The sequence below is a fragment of the Pteropus vampyrus genome, unplaced genomic scaffold (assembly GCF_000151845.1).
Source record: "Pteropus vampyrus isolate Shadow unplaced genomic scaffold, Pvam_2.0 Scaffold358, whole genome shotgun sequence".
NCBI lineage: Eukaryota > Metazoa > Chordata > Mammalia > Chiroptera > Pteropodidae > Pteropus > Pteropus vampyrus.
The window spans coordinates 840,428-858,622 of NW_011889139.1; the positions used below are offsets into that span (position 1 = coordinate 840,428).

At 43.5% G+C, this 18,195-nt stretch overlaps 1 protein-coding gene and 1 pseudogene across 1 annotated transcript in view; both read right to left on the minus strand.

The window, feature by feature from the left end:
• Positions 1 to 6,716: 6,716 nt before the first annotated feature.
• HEATR9 (HEAT repeat containing 9) overlaps positions 6,717 to 18,195 on the minus strand; it is a 20,287-nt gene continuing 8,808 nt past the window's right edge. The window contains exons 2-15 of the mRNA XM_011379438.2: positions 17,120 to 17,169; positions 15,887 to 16,068; positions 15,520 to 15,646; positions 15,254 to 15,310; positions 15,004 to 15,060; positions 14,267 to 14,324; positions 13,766 to 13,896; positions 10,318 to 10,500; positions 9,834 to 9,926; positions 9,606 to 9,725; positions 8,384 to 8,457; positions 7,870 to 7,921; positions 7,335 to 7,421; positions 6,717 to 7,100 (exon numbers count right to left, since the gene is read on the minus strand). Of these exons, the coding sequence (XP_011377740.1) occupies positions 6,717 to 7,100; positions 7,335 to 7,421; positions 7,870 to 7,921; positions 8,384 to 8,457; positions 9,606 to 9,725; positions 9,834 to 9,926; positions 10,318 to 10,500; positions 13,766 to 13,896; positions 14,267 to 14,324; positions 15,004 to 15,060; positions 15,254 to 15,310; positions 15,520 to 15,646; positions 15,887 to 16,068; positions 17,120 to 17,169 (1,655 nt within the window). The remainder of the gene's footprint in view (positions 7,101 to 7,334; positions 7,422 to 7,869; positions 7,922 to 8,383; positions 8,458 to 9,605; positions 9,726 to 9,833; positions 9,927 to 10,317; positions 10,501 to 13,765; positions 13,897 to 14,266; positions 14,325 to 15,003; positions 15,061 to 15,253; positions 15,311 to 15,519; positions 15,647 to 15,886; positions 16,069 to 17,119; positions 17,170 to 18,195) is intronic.
• Positions 11,929 to 12,047, minus strand: LOC111731277 (annotated as a pseudogene).

Sequence of the window (18,195 nt, forward strand, 5' to 3'; positions counted from 1 at the left end):
GGAAAGAATTTTATGTCATTAAATTAAAATGTTACTTTCAACAATATTTATTGAGTTTCTACTCTGTTTAGAATAGTAGTGTTTAAGAATAACTGCACATCAGAATCACCTGAGAAAGTTGTCAGTTAAAGGTTCCTGGGCCTCATCTCAGATTTGTTGGATCAGGACTTACCGGAGGTGTGTGGGGGTAGGACTGGAATCCTTATTTCCGTCAAGCTTACCGGGCGATTTTGATACAGTTTAATTTCAGTTTATAAATGAGAACCATTTATTTAGGGCAGTGTTCTAGATATTGGAAATTTGGAGGTCTAAGGGCTAGTTAGGATGAATAAGGATTTAAATAAGCTAGGGTTTAGATAACAGTTTACATGATGTGTTATTTGGTATTCATTAAAGAACTATTTCTCCTACCCTTACCAAGAGCCTAGGATAGGCATTGCACCAGATGTTGAATATGTTGCCCATCAAGCACACGCAACATGTATAGTCTGATAAGTGCTTCGATAAGAGTAAACATGCTTTTGAGGGCTGATTTGAAGGACACAATTCAGTCACGGGATTTTGGGAAGGCTTGGCGAGTCTTAAGGAAGGAAGAGTAGGAATTGGCCAAGAGGCTGGGGTAAGGAAATGGTGTTTTCAGCAGAAAAATAATGCCATGAACAAATAAATTGGGAGGGAGGAGAGGAATAGGCTCTGTGGTTGAGAAGTGTACGTAGTGTATTGTGATTGGAGGGAAGAATTGAAGGATGGGCATGCAGAATTTAAGACTAGAGAGGTAAATAAGTTCTACGATAAGGTCCTTGCATTTCATTTTCCCCCTGCCTCCAAATAGGAAATAATTAAAAGATTTTAAGCAGGAGAGTGGGCTGATCTGAGTGGCATCAACTGAAAGACAGTTATGGCCGCCTTGTGGAGAGGCTGGACAGGAAACTGAATGGTAAGCCTGCGAGAAATGATATTGGTCTGAGCTCAGATAGAGACTGGGTAGATGAGGAGGAGGTAACTAAATAGATTTGAGAAATAATGAGGGGAATTTGACAATTTGGCTAGATGTTAGAAATAGTGGGGAGGGAAGAGTCAGTTTTCTGGCCGGGGCAAGGGAGTGGATGTGCTGCTCTTCATTGAAATATGAAACACTGGGAAAGGAACAGCTTTGGGAGCAAGATGAGGGGAATGAATTATTTTGGGTATGCTGAAATACAGAGACATCCAATAGGCAGCTGGATGTGTAAATCTGTTGGATGTGTAAATCTTTTCCCAGAAAAGAGTGACATTCAGCATTATGCTTCCCTGATTTTCTTCCTTATTGACTTCTTTCTGTCTTTACTAACTTCTCTTCTTGACCTTTATGTGTTGTAAGTTTCTTGGGGTTCCAATCCCTGTTTTTATTTATACTCACTTTTATCCTGGGCAAACTCATTCAGGTTATTGTGTTAGATACCATCTAAACAGTGATGACTCCCAAATTTATGTCTCCAGTCCTGACCTCTCCCCTTAACTCTGGATTATACCCAGCTGCCTACTTGACCTTTCCACTAGGATGCACTGTACAGAACTTAGGTTGGCTTTTTTTTTTTTTGTCAACTGCATCTGGACTGAACAGAACTTCTGACCTTCTCTCCCCCACCAGTTTCTCTCTTCCTTGTCTTTCTCATTTCAGTAAATGTCTTCACTGTCCTCTCAGATCAGATCAGATCAAAAACTTAATACTTTATTTCTCTTTTATTCATCCCGTACCTGCAGGTCCTTTTGTCTCCAATATATATTCTGAAACCATCTTTATATTCTTGGTTACAATCATGGTACAAATCAGCAGTCATCTCTGTCTTGGATAATTGCAACAGCCCATTAATTAGATGTTCCTACACAATCTTGCCCCTCTAAAATCTATTTTTCATACAGCAGTCAAATGATATCGTAAAGATGTTAATCAGACGATATGTCATCCCTCTTTAAAACTCAGTGACATACAACTTGACTTCTCTTGTATGTAGGCTTTAAATTCCTGACCCTGACTTACAAAGCCCTATAGCAGGGCTCCCCAACCCCTGGGCTGCAGATCGGCACTGGTCCATGGTCTGTTAGGAACCAGGCTGCACTGCAAGAGGTGAATGATGGGCTAGCAAGCGAAGCTACATCTGTGTTTGTAGCTGCTCTCCAGCACTAGTATCACTGCCTCAGCTCTACCTCAGATCATTAGGCATTAGATTCTCATAGGAGCACCAGTCTCTGGTGCCAAAAGGGTTAGGGACAGATGCTCCATAGGATCTGGCCTGTCTACCTCTCCAACTTCATTATATAACATTCATACTTACCTTGCTTTAACCACATTGGACATCATTTTTGAGGGTACCAAATATGGTTCTGCTTCAGTATTTCTGTATATGCTTTGTCTAGGGATTCCTCAGTCACATGGCTGACTCCTTTTTACTACAATGGAGGATCATAGTCTTCCTTCCCACCCTTTCTCCCAGGTCTTTCTTGGCTTTTATATCTAAAATACTGCCTCTTCTCAGTCACTCTCACATAACCTCTTTTAATGTCTTCAAAGTATTTATCACTGAAGTGATCTTTCTATGGCAGTTAATTTCTCTCTCCATTAGAGTATGAGCTGCAGAAGAGTAGGGAACCTTATCTGTTCACTGTTCTACCCCAGTGGCTAGAACAGTAACAGGCACAGAGTAAGTAATCAATGAATATTGACTGAATGAATTTATTACAGATACAGATTCGAGAGTCATTAATATATAAATAGTAAAGTGATGAGAGTATCCTAGCTAAATACTAGAATTAAGTTTTTTAAAATATAAAGATGACTGGGCTCCAAAACAATGAACTGAGTGAGACCTGGGAATTCTAAAAAGGGCCCCAGTTCATTCTAATGGTTTGGGAGACAGTATGTAGAGAGAGAAGAGCCTAGGACAGAATCTTGAGAAATACTGATATTTAAAAGATAACAGAAGAAGATCCTGAAACAGACTGGGAATGACCAGTAAGGTGGTGGTGGAACCCAAGGGAAGAGTGGATTTCAAGAAGGAGAAGCTAATAACGTCAAATGCTCCAGCCAGGCCAAGTCATAGGATAGCAATTATATTTAGCAATATGGAGTTTGTACATTATCTCAGCACAGGATTTCTCAATCCTGGTACTACTATTTTGGTTTGGATAATTCTTTGTTGTGGGTGGCTGCTCTGTGCTCTGTAGGATGTTTAGCAGCATCCCTAGCCTCTACCATGAGACACCACCAGTAGCAGCCCCAAGTTGTGACAATCAAAAATGTTTCTTGATGTTGTCAAATGCCCTCTGGGGGGCAAAATCGCCCCTGTTGAGAACTACTGCCTTGGCAAAAACAGTTTTGGTAGAGAATTGAATTCTGAACCCAAACTGAAGTAGGATAATAATAGAAATTGGAGAAGTGGAGACAGGTAATATGGACAATTATTTAAGAATCTTGATTATGAAGGGTTGTTAGAGGTGGAGTGAGGTAAGTAGAGGGGCATGTAGACAGGGATATGGGTTTGTGGGAGGTTATTTTTTAAGATGGGTGAGAATTAAGCATGTTTCTGTACTATTTGTAATGGGGATAATTGATACTCAAATTCCATGAAGGAATGGCATCCAAAACACTCTTGGAGGATTTGCCTTAGAAGAGGAGAATGCTTCTTGCATTGTAATTGGAGGGTAAGGATAGGTGCAGACGTTAACAGTAACAAATGACTATCATTTATTCGAAGCTTAGTGTGTGCCAGGCACTGTTATAGCAATTTATGTCTATATGTGTTAACTCTTAATTCTCACAACCATACCATCAGGCAAGGTGGTACAGAGAATGTTTCACGGAAGAGGTGAATGGTATAAATGATTCTGATTGCCACCAGGAAGGGACTTTCCAGAGGCTACAGTGAGGAACAGAGGCACTGAGGAGTTGGACAACTTGCTCAAGATCTTATCTCTTACATCACATAGCAGAGGGGGTAGGAAGTTGAGGGAATTCCCTGATGCCTTTTTTTCCCTTAGGAGGAAGTATAATGGTCTATTGAGAGTTGGGGAAGTAGTATGATAGAAAGTTTGAAGATACTTTAGGAAATTCGAGGATAACAGAGAAGGCTTGAAATAACCATTGTAGGAAGTGGGAAAGTATTGTGGCTAGGAATCCATAAAATTGCCAGACAATAAGGGCTCAGTTAAGGGAGGAGGTAAGTAATTTGGGGTGCCAGTCTGTGGATGTGTGCTTTTTCTCCAGCTTTAATCAGCAGCCTGGTTATAGGGACAGGCAGTTTGATTCAGGATTAGGTATGAGACTAGTGAGGATAGTGGTTGATGGATGGAGTCCAGGCTGAGTAGGAAGAAAAAAAATAAGAGGCAGCTAACAGGAAGAATATAGGGAAGTCAAGAACTTAATGTTATTGATGAGATTAAAAAAAAACTGGTAGCAGGGATAAAAAAGGATAAATAGATGATTTGGGTCAGAAAGTATATGTTCAAGATTTTGGAAATGAAGCAATTCCTAGGGGTGACAAGGGCTAGATGTGGCTAGGGAATTGGGTAGCTGAAGAGAATGGAAGGGAAAAGTCTTTTAGTTGAGATCAAGGTCTGAGGAGTTGGGTGTTGGATAGTTGTCCAAAGGGATACCATCAGGGTGATAAGACTAAAGTTTAGGCAATGAATGAGAGAAAATAGGAAAGTGAACCAGAAGGGTGATGTAGCTGGTTGGAGAGCCAAGACCCTCAGAGAAACAATGATTTGTTAATGAAGGTGCATGACAGTGGTGACGTTGGAAAGGAATGTAAGTGGAAGAGCACACCTGAGATTTCAGGAAGAGGCCTGTTCAAGAGAGCCAGATTTCAGTTACAGCATAGATGGAGGAGAATGTTTGAGAAGAGGTCGAGGGTGTAGAGGTTTCTTTTTCTTTTTCCCCATCAGAGGGGAAAAGACTCCATTAGAAAGGAGGGAGAAGCGGGGAATTTATATTTTAGATAGTGTCCAAAGATCATTCCCAGCAGATCCTGGTGGCTGAGAGGAGTGGGCGTTTCAGGCCTTTAAGAGAAGCTAGCCACAGCTTGGATTAAGCATGTTTCTAAGAGCATTGGATCTAGGTAGCCTTAGTACTGGGAAGGCTCTAGTAGTATACCCGTGGTGTACTAGATGGTGAGTGTTCTGTGAAGACATTTATGCTCAGTGATGTCTTAAATCTTCAGGTGAGGATTGGTGAAATTAGGATTGAGGTGCTTCTGAGCAGAGACTGGTATCCAGCCAAGTAATAAGACATCCTCTGGGAGGGACCCAGAGGTATGGAGGAAGATGGGTTGGAGATCTGTGGGCAGGATTTTACAGGAGTTGAGAGTCAGAATTAAGTAGTTAATAAGGCCTGCTTTGTATTCATGGGCTATTAAGGCTCGGGGAAATTTGGGTTGTATCGCTTATTGGCCCTAAGGTGCAGAGTGGGCAAGAGAGGAAGATCATTTTTCCTGTCTTTGCTCTTTGTGCCATGCTGTTACAGGCAGTGTTGCTTATGCTCCAGAATAGAGAAACTACTTGTTTTGTTTTTCTTACAAGTCTGTGAGGCAAAACATGAATCTGGAAGTGGTGGGGCAAGTGGGGAGATAAATCTGAGTGACACACCATGCTGGATTCAGAATAACTGTTCGGACTACTATAGAACCTGGAGTGCGAGGAAGTGGAAGGGAGCATCTACTTTACTTTGATCTGTCTTTTGCTTGGGAAGAACCTGACCTCTCATTAGGTCACTCCAATAAGACTTGGGACATAGGGGTAGCAGGATTATTTTAACCTCTGGTTGTCACAGGCTCACATGACAACAACAAAAAGAGGAAGAAAAGAGAAAAGTTCACATTTGAGTGTTCACTGTTATGCCAGGCACTGTTAGGCTTTATATTATTGTTTAATCCTCATAAGACTTTTCTGAAATAGTATGTTATTCTCTTTATTTTGTAGGTGAGTAACTGTCAGAAAGATTAAGTAACTTGTCCAAAGTCAAAGATCAAGTAAGTGATCGATCTTAGGATTAGATTTCAGATTGTCTGACTCCAAAGTCTGGGCTTTTTTTTTTCCCTTGATGGAGGACATAGCTTGTTGGGATTGGTGTGGCAGGTCTTCCTGGCAAAGGGAAACTGTAACCTTCAGTAAACAGCAGGGAGAAACTAAGGCTGTTGAAGAGAATAAATAGGGTCTGTCAAAGGGAATGGCCCCACGCTAGGTAGAAAGCAGGTGTAGGAGAAGAGACAGCAGAGAGGGTGGTTGGTCTTGACTATAGCCTAGTTATTTACTGACTACCGGTTGGAGCTAGTGGGGGCTGGGAGGGGGGGCAGTTGGGCCAGTAGGAGGAAATGGCCTGAGTCAAGCTTTTCAGTTTTTCTCCTATTTTCCCTTCAGCACCCCACCCCTTCCCCGGCAGAGGCTCAACTCTAGCTTTGTTGTTAAATTCTGGGCATAGACAAGGGCTTTATTTAGGGAGGCAGGTTGACTCTTCAGAGCAGATTTGGTTCTGTCCTTCTCTCTCTCCCCTCATGAAAAGGACATGTGGCTGTGTGGAAGGAACACTCAACAAAGGCTGTGTTTCAGTGCAGCCTCTGATGAAAGGAACTGCAGTGGTTGGTAGAGTGATATTTATTAATGGAAAATAAGCAGAGATTGTTCTCTCAGAGGAGCCTGAGAAGCATCCTAAGGGACTGAGTGGGGCTAGGCCCAAAGAACACCTATTTGGAGGTTTTGGCAAGGATCTGTAGCTGTTTCCTGATCTCTGGCACCCAGGGCCCTGTGGCCTGTGAATTGTGTTTTTGTGGTTTAGAGAAACAGGGTGGGAAGGCAGAGTTGAGGTAGTAGGCAAACCCTTTCTGGTCACTCAACTTTTTCTCTTGGTTGGATGCGGCAATTGACTTTGCAATAAACAAAGGGTTCAGCTGTGCAAGTCGAAAGTCTTGGATATTTAACTCTTCTGGGTTCTCAGGCTTTTTCCGGAACCTTGTAGGCTCTGCCTTCTCGTTGGTCTTAGGTGCCTCATATATTAAGAGAACCTTGTTTTTCAGCTTGTTTTGGATCCAGGGATCAATTGAGGCCAAAAGAATGAGTGTTTCTTGTAGCTGCATTGAAATAAAGGCCTTTTGGCGGCGCACTTCAGGCTAAGGCTTAAAGTAGAGGGGGCACCCAAGGGAAGAGGATCTCTGGCCACAGGCCACAGTGGCCTCAAGGAATGAGGTTAAGGGACAGTGTCTGAGGGCTCATTCTCTCCCTCCTGACAAAGAGTAAGTAAGGTTGGGTGGAAAAGGTCTGGAGGAGGGTTTGAGAAGAGGAAGAGGAGGGCAGGAATGCCTTACACTTTTCTTCACAGACTGGTTCTTTTCCTCATCTAGCATGTCCAGGAGCAAGTGGAACACTTGTGGGCTGCGGATCCCCAGGACACCCTGGCAGAAGCAGAAGGAGAGGGCCTAAGTAGCCAGCCCTAGGAAGATGCCCCATCTATACTCTTTTCCATTCTAGTCCCCTTGTGATGACCCTCTGGCCTGGAGAGAGAGGGACATGTGGCTTCCCAGCTGAGGGATCTCTTTACTTGCTTTTTGGTGCCACTGCATTGGGTTCCAGTGCACATTATTCACCCAGTATAGTCAAGACAGTTTCTGTAATATCAAAGTAACACCCTTCACACCCATCTCCTGTCCCTTATCCCACCTACCTCTAATCTTGAAGAAAAGGTTACTCTGAACTCCTGGTGGGACTGGAATTGTAATATAAACAAGCAAGCAAACAACCTCCCCAAATATTACAGCCATTTCTTCCCCTCAGGAACTCTGCTCAATTGCCTCTTGCCCCTGCCATCAACACATCTGGTCAGAGAAGCAGAGCTGGCCTTACCAGGGAGACGATGGCTTCCTGACGTGCAGTGGCATCTGAGTTCATCAGTTGCCTGTGTAGAAGGAGTGTGTTTTGATCCAATTAATGGGTAGGGAGAAGAAGGCTGGTTATTTCTTATTACAGCCCAGAGCAAGATGGGCATAAGACTGATGAGTGATGCTAATTTCATTAATTTTTCCCTCGTTTCTTAGGTCAGGAGAGGAGCTGGGAGAGGAAAGGCTGGTACTATAATTTGTGAGGGGCGCTAAATGGCAATCGGGACTCACATCTGTCTAGAACTTTCCCTTTTACAAGTCTCTTTCATGTCCTCCTCTTAATTGGAGCTTGATAGCAACCCTGAGTGGTAGGTGTTATCAGCCCCTTTTTACAGGTGAAGAGAAGCCCAGGGGTCAAAGAATGCCTTGGCCAGGGCCACAGGCGAGAGCTGAGACCTGGTATCAGGTTCTTAGCTCTCTGATCCTCTGACCCATAGTTTAGGATTTGGTCCTGGCAGCTCCCATTCCAAGCCACTCACGCCTCCACCAAGTTCATCATCATAGGCTTCATCTTGAGCTCTTCCATAGTTTCAGCCACAGCTTGCCTCATGGCCTAAAGAAGGATTAAGAATGGACAACAAAGAGAAGGAAAGCAGGGGTATATCCTTAACTGCTTCACAAATGAAGCATTGAATGTTTACTTTGTGCTACATACAGTCTTTGCCTGGAGGAGCTCATGGTCTGGTGGGGGAAGCAGACAAGTGAATAGGCAATTACACTACTGTGATAAATGTTACAACTGAACTAAGTGCAGGGTGCACATAGAAGGTTTCCCTAACTCGGTCTGGGTACCAAGATTTCCTGGAGGAGGTGATTGATGCCTCCTTCTGAAATCTGAAGGGTGAGTGGGAGTTAACCAGGGAGAGGACTGGGGGCAAGTGATTTTCCGGACAGAGGGGAGAACATATATAATAGAAACCTGGAGGCAAGAGGGAGTGCATAGCTTAGGGAACATAAAATAGTTCAGTTTAGCTGGGTGAACAAACTGGGACTCTTCAAAGTGGGGAACTCTGAGTAATTACGCTGAGACAACAGGTATAAATCAGGACAGGGTCATCCTAAACATAGCTGGTGTGTAGCTCTGAGTGAGAGAGTGATGAGAGATGAAGCTAGAGAGGTAAGCAGACCTTGAGTGGTGAGGGCAATATAAGACATCCTGAAGGCATTAGGGAGTTACTGAAAATTTTATGCAGAGGTGAGACACAACTGGATTTACATTTTAGAAAAATACCTTTAGAAATCCTGTGGCTGGTTTTGTAGTGAGTTATTACAAAGATAAAAGCAAGGGAATACAGAGGAAGGCAGCGATGATTTTGTTTATGGTGATTTGGGAAAGCTTCCCATAGAATTTGTTGTTGGGACTTGTCTTGAAGCAATCATATTTTAATAGGCCAAAGGAGAAAGGAGTTACTTATCAGTGGTGGTAAATAGCATGAGGCAGTTTTTCACCTGAATAGCATGAGGAGGGAGGGATGAGAGAGAACTGCCTCAGTTTAAAATGCCCTGAGTTATCCCTCCCTCCTCATGTTAAAGGGAAGGTGGTTGAGAACATGGGCTGTATTAGGGAAACGGAGAGTGAGTTGGGATGAATGTGATACTTCGTGGGGCAGTGTGGTAGGAGTCAAGCCAGGGGAGGTCCTCAGAGAAGGGAGATGAGACAGCTTTGGGCTGCCTGGGCTTAGGGACTTTGGTCTTACTTACGAAAAAGGGTTCATTATATATCTTCTTGCTGAGCAGGTCAAATACAAGTGCCTCCAGACCCTGTGTTTGGATCTGTTCCAGCCCAATGGTCTTGAGCATCTGGGTGGCTTCTAAGCGGTGCTGGGGAGAAGGGGAGGGGGAGGCATGAAAGATAGACTTCTTTCTCGTCCTCTAACCCTGTCTTAGTGCTAGAGTAGGAAAGGGGTAGTAGGTGGCCTTAGGGCTTACCTCAAGGACACTGGAATGGCACAATTGGTGTAGGATGGCTCTGATGACTGTGGCTGAGTGTACACGCATCATCTTGACCAGCATCCTAAGTGCCTATGGGGGTTGGCAGGGTGGGTGGGGTGTACAAGGCCAAGATGCATCTGGATGGTCAGGCAGACTTGAGGGCTGAGCCTAGAACTTGTGGGTAACAGGTGGGGTCCTTTTTCCTGCCTCTTGGCCTCTTGAGTAAGCATAAATTCATATATGCACATACATAAATGAATACTCATATAAACCAAATATACACAGACACATGTACACTTATGTTCACATGACCCCATACTCATGCACACACATATTGACAGACACAGAAGACCTGCATTGTTCTCTGCTGAAGCTTCTTTGCTATGGGATAAGGAAGACAGGGTCTAGACCTTATGGAAATCAGTACTGGCCTCTGTATCCCCAGTGCTCCGCAGGGAGTCCAGCCTCCTGCCCTTCGCACCTTTATCCTCAGGGTCATGGGCCCTTGACACAGGCACTGCAGCAAGAATTCTTGGGCTGTGTTGTTGCAGGGTCTCAGGAAACCCAAGCACAGGGCTGCCTCCACTGCTGCTTCATTTGATGATTTTTGTATCAGCATCTGCAGCACAGGCACCAACTTCCCTTCATCCCCGACTTGAGTCCTCTGAGGGGAAGACAGGAGGCAAAATGGGCAGGGGTGCATCTTCAGCCAGGCTTTGTTAAGAGGGCAATTTACTGCTGCTTCCAGACCATTCTCCCTCCTCCCTAAAATGAATCTCATGTCAAATCAGATTATTTTACCTACTTCCCCTTATTTTTGCTCTCATCTATTTGCTCCTAGGTCATATCATCTCATTTCTCTATGACTTTATCTTGTGGATGGATCAATGTCACTCTAACACTTCTGCTGTCTTAATTCCTGGCGTTAAAAATATATATACATGTCATTGATCCAGGTCCTTTCCTCCAATAACCTTGTCCTCCACTCTATGTCAGCCACTAATTCCCCCAGAGAGACTATCATTACCCATTACATCTCCATGATCTCCATTTCATGGATCGCATTCTCTGATCATCGCCTCCTATTTTTCCAGCTCACTTCCCAATGCCATCAATTGTTGGACTCCACAAGGACTAACAGCCATTGAGCACTGTTTCACAGTTCCTCCCTTTCTTCCCTCTTTACCCAGTTTAAATTCCATGGTCCTGTTATAATCACTTCCCTGCCTCACTCAGCAACTTTACCCCCTCGCTTCATTTTATTCAACTCTTCATTTGGTGCCTGTACTTCCTGGAGAAAAACACATTTAAGATGACTGATCTTGTTTTAAATGTATAAACACAAACCTCATGTAGACCCTTCATGCCGCCTACTAATCATTCTGTTTTTCTCTGGGCAACTCTTCCACCTTCTCAATTCACACCCTTTCTTCTGGTGCCTCTAATACTTCTTCCTCCATTCTTACTCTCAGCTGATGACCTTGCTTCCTACTTTACCGAACAAATAAAACAACTAGAAAAGAAGTACCATAGACACCTACCACCACTTCTATCCAACTTTCAACGCCTGCACCCATATGTTCTTCCTTTCCACTTGTTACTATGGCCTGTGACCATCTATCTAAAGTCAATCTCTCCATTCGTGTGTTAAATCTCATTTCTTCTCACCTACTAAAGAACATTATTGCACAACTCTTTCCACTGCCTTCAAAATTATTATTTTTCTAATTACTGGATCATTACCCCATAGCAAGAAACATGCTGTTATTTTTCTTTTTTCTACAATCTATCCTTGGTGCTAACTACAACTCTTTCCAGCAAAAGTTGGAAAGTTGTGTCTTCTTGATGTGTATCTAATTTCTTCTCTCCCATTCTCTCTTAAACTCATTCCAGTCAGGCCTTCACCCCCACCACTGCACCAAGATAATTCTTAAGATACTATTAATGAGTCCCACATTGTTAAAATTCGTGTATCGATTCTCCATTCTTATTTTATTTATTTATTTATTTATTTTAGGTGAGGCAACCTTTGGTTGACCTCACAGATTGCAATGACCTTGTCAGTTTACAATCTCTTATTTTTTATTTTTTATGCTGACAGCACCTGATCTTCCTAGGTGGTTTCCTATCCGAGTACTAACCAGGCCCGATCCTGCTTAGCTTCCAAGATCAGACGAGACTGGGCTTGTTCAGGGTGGCATGGCCATAGTCAGTTCTTATTTTATAGGGTTGATTTGTCTCCTTTCCTTGATAGATGTTCTTCACTTGATTTTCAGAATACCACACTCTTGGTTGCCTTCCTACTTATTGGCCACTTCTCAGTATTTACTGGTTCTTCATCTTCTCTCTGATCTCTTAACATCGAGGTACCCCAAGGCTTGATTCTTGTTTTTTTTCTTAGTGATCTCATCTAGTCGAATGATATTGAATACTATCTATATGCTGACAACTCATAATTTTTTTCCCTCTAGTTCAGATTTCTTTTCTAAACTCCAAATTGTTTATCTAACTTTTTACTTGCTGTCTCCCTTGGTCCAATAGACATCTCAAACATAATTTGTCCAAACCTATTCCACCTGCAGCTTTCTCCATCTTAGTTGGTGACTCTATCCTTTAGTTGCTAGGCCAAAAACCTGGCTTCATCCTTGTTTCCACACTGTCTTTTATAGCTCACATTCAACTTGTCAATTTTACTTTTATATATCCAGAATTTAATAACTTCTTACCCACTTCACTGCAATCACCATGGTCCAAGCCACCACTATATCTCACCAGGATTGCTTCAGTAGCCCCTAATTTGGTCTCTGCTTCTACTCTTGCCTCCCTACCCCATCTTTTCTCAACATAGCTGTCAGAGTGAACCTTTTGAAATGTAAGTTAGATCGTGTCGCTGTCTTGCTCGGAAACCTCTAATGGCTCCCTATTTCACTCAGAATAAAAGCCCAAGTACTTAAAGCAGTCCAGAAAGCCACATATGATCTAGTCTCCTGTTAACTTTTTTGACCTAACTTCATTCCCTACTGCTTTCTCTGTTTCCACTCCGCTTCAGCTACACTGGCCTCCTCGCCGTTCCTTGACAATGCCAAGCATACTCTTGCATTAGGTATTTGCATTGATTGGTCCTTCTGCAGGGAATGCCTTCTCTCAGGTGTCTGCAAGGCACACATCATCAAATGACACCTAAATGAGGTCTTCCCTCTCATCCATGTTTAAAGTTGCATCCCACCTCCATCCCTTCTTGGCATTCCTGATCTTCCTCACCCATCCACATAATTTTCCTATTATACTTGTTACCTTTAACATACTATATAATTAAGTTAATTGGTTTTTATGTCTCTTCCCCCACTAGAATATAAGCTCCACAAAAGCAGAGTTTGGTTCACTGATGTATCCCAAGGGCCTAGGATAGTGCCTTGCATCTGATAGCTGTTTAATATATACATGTTGAGTAAATGGATGAATGATGAATTCTATTTCATTTGGAGTGACGGGGTCAAATTAGGAGGACCCTAAAAGGCAAAAATCTCAAGTAGTGACAGCGGACTCTCTTGGTCCCTGGCCCTTCTTAAAATAGAGGTTTTCCTTTAGTAAATTATTTTAGGGATGATAATAATGATGGGTATCATTTAAAGAGCACAGGCGTTGAACTAGGCACTTTATATACATTATTTTGTTTAATCTTAACAGTGCTATAGGTAATTATCATCTCCATTTTAGAGATGGACAAACCGTGTGGCTCTGAACATTGGCTTTTCAGAGTTGCATGATTGGTAAGTGGCTATACCAATGCTTCTATTCAGAGAACTCCCCAGGACAATGTCTTCCCCATCGAAGCTAGGAGCTAGGTTACCTTCTTCCTGACCTAACTCCCAGCCAACACCATCAATTACCTTGTCCTACCTTGCCCCAGTTATTGATCTCCCAATCACCTTATCTTTTGGAATAGCAGCCCAGGAGTTCAGAGCCACTCGTAGCCCCGTCAGAGTTTCCATCCTTTGCCCCTCATTTTGCCCCTTCAACTGCTTGATGAGAGCCTGGATCACGTGCTTATTCAGGCAACCTGGACAGGGAAGGTCCTCAGATCAGGGGCTGCTCCTTTCTGCCAGGATCCATTTGACTTCACTGTGCCCTCAAGAAAGAAGTTCCAAGTACTAGGTCCTAAGGTGTTGCACATCCTCCCAGGCCACCAGAGCAGCTGGCTGAGCTTGACTGCAATTCCAGGAGTCCCCTCTCTTCCTCCCTCCCTTCAATCTCCTTTTTCACGTCACTTTCCTCTCTCTGCCACACAGTGTCTAGCATAGTTCCCGGACCCTGCAAAATGCTCAAATGCCACACTCCACTCCCCTCTGTCCTTAACCAAAGGGGAAAGTGACTGCTCTGGCCCCTGTCTTACCTCTCCAGTACCCCACCCAGGGAGAAGATATACTCACCCAGGATGGCCAGGGTTCGACAGGCCTCATACTTCACTTTCTTTGGACTAGTTTGGGCCTGATTTAAGAGGCAGGTGGTGGAAATATGCCATAAGATGATGGAAGTCAGAGCTTTAAGAGTCTCAGTTTAACTTTTCATTTTACAAATGAGGATACTGAGTCCTAAAGAGTGACCTATCTGTGCTCAAACACAATACAGCCAGAACGGTACAATGGAAGGAACACAACTTGGGAGTAAGACTTTTGTTCTGATACCTCTCTGGTGTCTAGTAGCCACGTGGCCTCAGGCAAGTCGCCCTCTCAGAGCATCCATTTTCTCATTAGAAAAATGCAGATACTACTACCTATTCCTAGTATTGTAAAGTTTAAATGTGATTATGGAGAAGGATGCATGCGCTCCCCTATAAATTGGCATATAAACATGGGGCATTGGTTCAATTAAGGTAGAGAATGAACTCAGTCCCAGTTCTCTCCTGGCTTTTCAGTTGAGTGTCTTTTCTGTTAGACAAAGGGGATCTTCAGATTTCCCCTGTCCCATCCTTTTAGATTAAGCTGCCCTTTAAAGAAGCCAAGAACATGAGATGGCGACATGCTGCACACTGGCAGCTCTCTCCTCACTGGATCTGACCCACCATCTTTGTACCCTGGTAAGCCTTATCTATCCCCATGTGCCCATGCTGTACACACCTCAGACTCTATTCCCTCCTCTCCTGAACTCGATGTAGCCCCAGACTCACCACCTTCAATAGTGCCTCCATGACAAACTTGTCACTGATGCCCAGGCACCCGAGAGCCTGCAAGATCAGGGTAGAGGAAAAGGAAGAGAACTTGGACACCACCCCAGGAGTTATCATCCTCTGTACACATCTGGAGTTTATTTTTGGAACTACACTCCACCCCCACCCTCCACCTCAAGCATCTTTTCTACTCTCCAGCTTAACTAACGCCTACCTGCAATCATGTTCCTTGACCCTTGCCACTTCTCACCTGTGCTGCATAGAACTGTTCATCCTCTTTGGGAGATTTTAGGCTTTTTGTGAGTTCCTGCCCATCCAAGGAAGCCAGTGGAAAAGAAGAAAGGGATAAATATAGTTGTAGAACTTCACACTGAAAGGAGCTCATCCAGTTCAATCCCTTTCCCTCCCCTTCCTTCATTTTGCAGGCAGGGATTGAGGGCTGAAGGATGATGTGAGCCCAAGGTAAGGGTACCCACAGGAAGGGAGTCTCCCCATCCTCCCACCATGGTCCCTGACCTTTAATCTTTGCCACTTCAGGGGGTCCCCAGTAGGGTGTAAAGTCTTGTATCTTGTCTGAGATTTTGTAGTCAACTTGATCATTGGAAGATGAAATTTTTGGATGGGGGTTCCCACTTTGTGGTACCTGTATGAGAAATTGCACAGGCAGCCTTGGTTCCCTTACTTCACAAATTCTCCTCTGCCCCTGGTCCTCAGCCCAGATCAGAGGCGGAACCAGAAGACAGATGAGTCTCCTTCTACCTCAGGGTCCTCTGGCATCTGTAGGCTGACTTTGTCTCTGCCCTCACCACACCCCTTCTTTTTCTTTCCTCTTTTTCCTAGAAGGTGTGGAGGGTTGTGGAGAATAGGGAGGGGCAAAGCATACCTAGGGTGATCTCTCATTTTCTGCAACATCTTCTGGGTCTCTCGTTCCTGTTGCTGATTGTACAGGGTGTGCCAGTGTGTGTAGATCTCGGGCTTCTTGAAGTAGCAGTAAGGTACCGCATTTGGCTTGCTTGGGTGTTGCCTCCAGCACTCCGGACTTGGGGGAAACTCTTCCTTTGGCATCTGGAGTGGGGTAGGGATGTGAGTGGCAGAGCAGTCACAGGGGATAGTCCTCAGTCAGGAAAAGAGCAAGGGTAAGAAGAGACTAGGTGAGAGAGATGCCCATCATTCAGTCTCTCATCTGAACTGGAGTCACAGCTACCTCCTATCCCACCGTGTGACCTGGGCAAGTTTTCTCACTGCATTCTGGCATTCAAGAGATATTTATTGAGTATCTGTTATGTGCCAGGCACTGTGCTAAGTGTCAGGGAAGCAGTTATCATTCCCCACCCTATTGAACTTAATAGTTTCATTGGAAAAAAAGGCTTCAAGTAATCTCTCTTTTAAACAATTGTGAACCCACAGCTCTGATTATAGTGGAGAAGTTTTGAGTGGGTCAGGGGCTTTCTCTGAAGATTTGCTTAGAATTCATTCCCATCTCTTCTCAAGCCTTCCTTCCTGTCTTTATAAGAGATCTCTGAGCAACAAAGCAAGAGGGGCTTCAGGCAATGGTTCCCAATTTGGTAATTGAGAAGATCATAATAAGTTCTCAAGTGATTGTCATGATTTCAGAAGATGGGTCTTCAACTCATAATGAGTAGAGTTGTCAGATTTAGTTAACACGAAGCAAGTAGAAAACAGGATGTTCAGTTAAATTTGGATTTTAGGTAACGAATGCAACATTTGGGACATATTTATACTAAAAACCATTTATTGTTTATCTGAAATTCAAATTTAATTGGGCACCCTGTATTTTTATTTGACAACTAACTATGAGGATCCCTGTGTTAATTAATAAAATGACTCATTATTAAGCACTGCCTGCGTAGTCCAGGCCTTACAGGTATTACCTCATAGCAACTCTACAAAGGGAGCGGGGCAAAGATTGGCCTGAGACAGAGAAAGCTCCTGAGGCTGAAGGAGGGAAAGTGACTTGTTCAAGGTCATACAGAGTTGGTAGTAGCCCTGAGGGTGGCTGTTACAGTTCTGTGAAGTGGCCATAATGTGAAGGGACAGTCTGCTGACCCTCCTACTTCAATAAAGCTCCCAGAGTGGCAAAAGTTAGGGGTCTTACCTGGTGGCAGGACAAGGGCAGGTAAACTGGAGCTGTGGCTTTTCTGAGTTCTGTGGTTCAAATGAGACAGCAGTTACAAAGATGGCTTAAAGAATCATCCATCCAGGCATTTATTTATTCAGCATTTAGTGAACACTAGTAGCAAGCACTAGGGAGGTACAAAAAGCGTAATTCTTGTCCTTAAGGGGCTTATGACCTTCTGGTACCTTGCTGCTCAAAACGTGGTCTGCAGAACAGCAGGATTGCCAAAGCCTGGGAGCTTCTTAGAAATGTAGAATCGTAGGCTCCACCCCAGGCCTACTGAATCAGAATCTTCATTTTAACAAGATTTCTACGTACTCTTGAGTTTGAGAAACACTGGTCTAGCAGGGTGGTTCTCAACCTTGGCTGCATATTCAAATTTTGGACGGGGGAGACTTTTAATAGGCCTTGGCCCTACATAAGACTAATTGAATCAGATTCTCTGAAGAAATGGCCTAGATACTGTATTGTATTTTTTTATTAAGTTTATTGGGGTAACATTGGTTAATACAATTATATAATTTTCATGTGTACATTATAATTTGACATCTGTATATTCTATTGTGTGTTTACCACCCAAAGTCCAGTTTCCTTCAGCTACCATATATTTGATCCCCTTTACCCACTTCATCTCCCCACCCTCATATATTTGACCCCCTTTAACCATCTACCTACCCTCTCCTCCCCCACCCCTTACCCTCTGGTAACCACTAGTCTATTGTCCATGTCCATGAGTCTCTGTTTCTCCTGTTCATTTGTTGCTTTTAGGTTTATATCCCACGTATAAGTGATATCATGTGATTTTCAACTTTTTCTATCTGGCTTATTTCGCTTAGCATGATTATCTTGAGTCCATCCATGTTGTCACAAATGGTAGTATTTCATCTCTTCTTATGGCTGAGTAATATTCCATTGTATATATGTACCACAGCTTCTTTAGCCAATCATTTATCGTAGGACACTTCAGTTGCTTCCATGTCCTGGCCACTGTGAATAATGCTGCTATGAACATCGGTGTGCAAATATCTTTTCAGATATGGGTTTTCAAGTCTTTG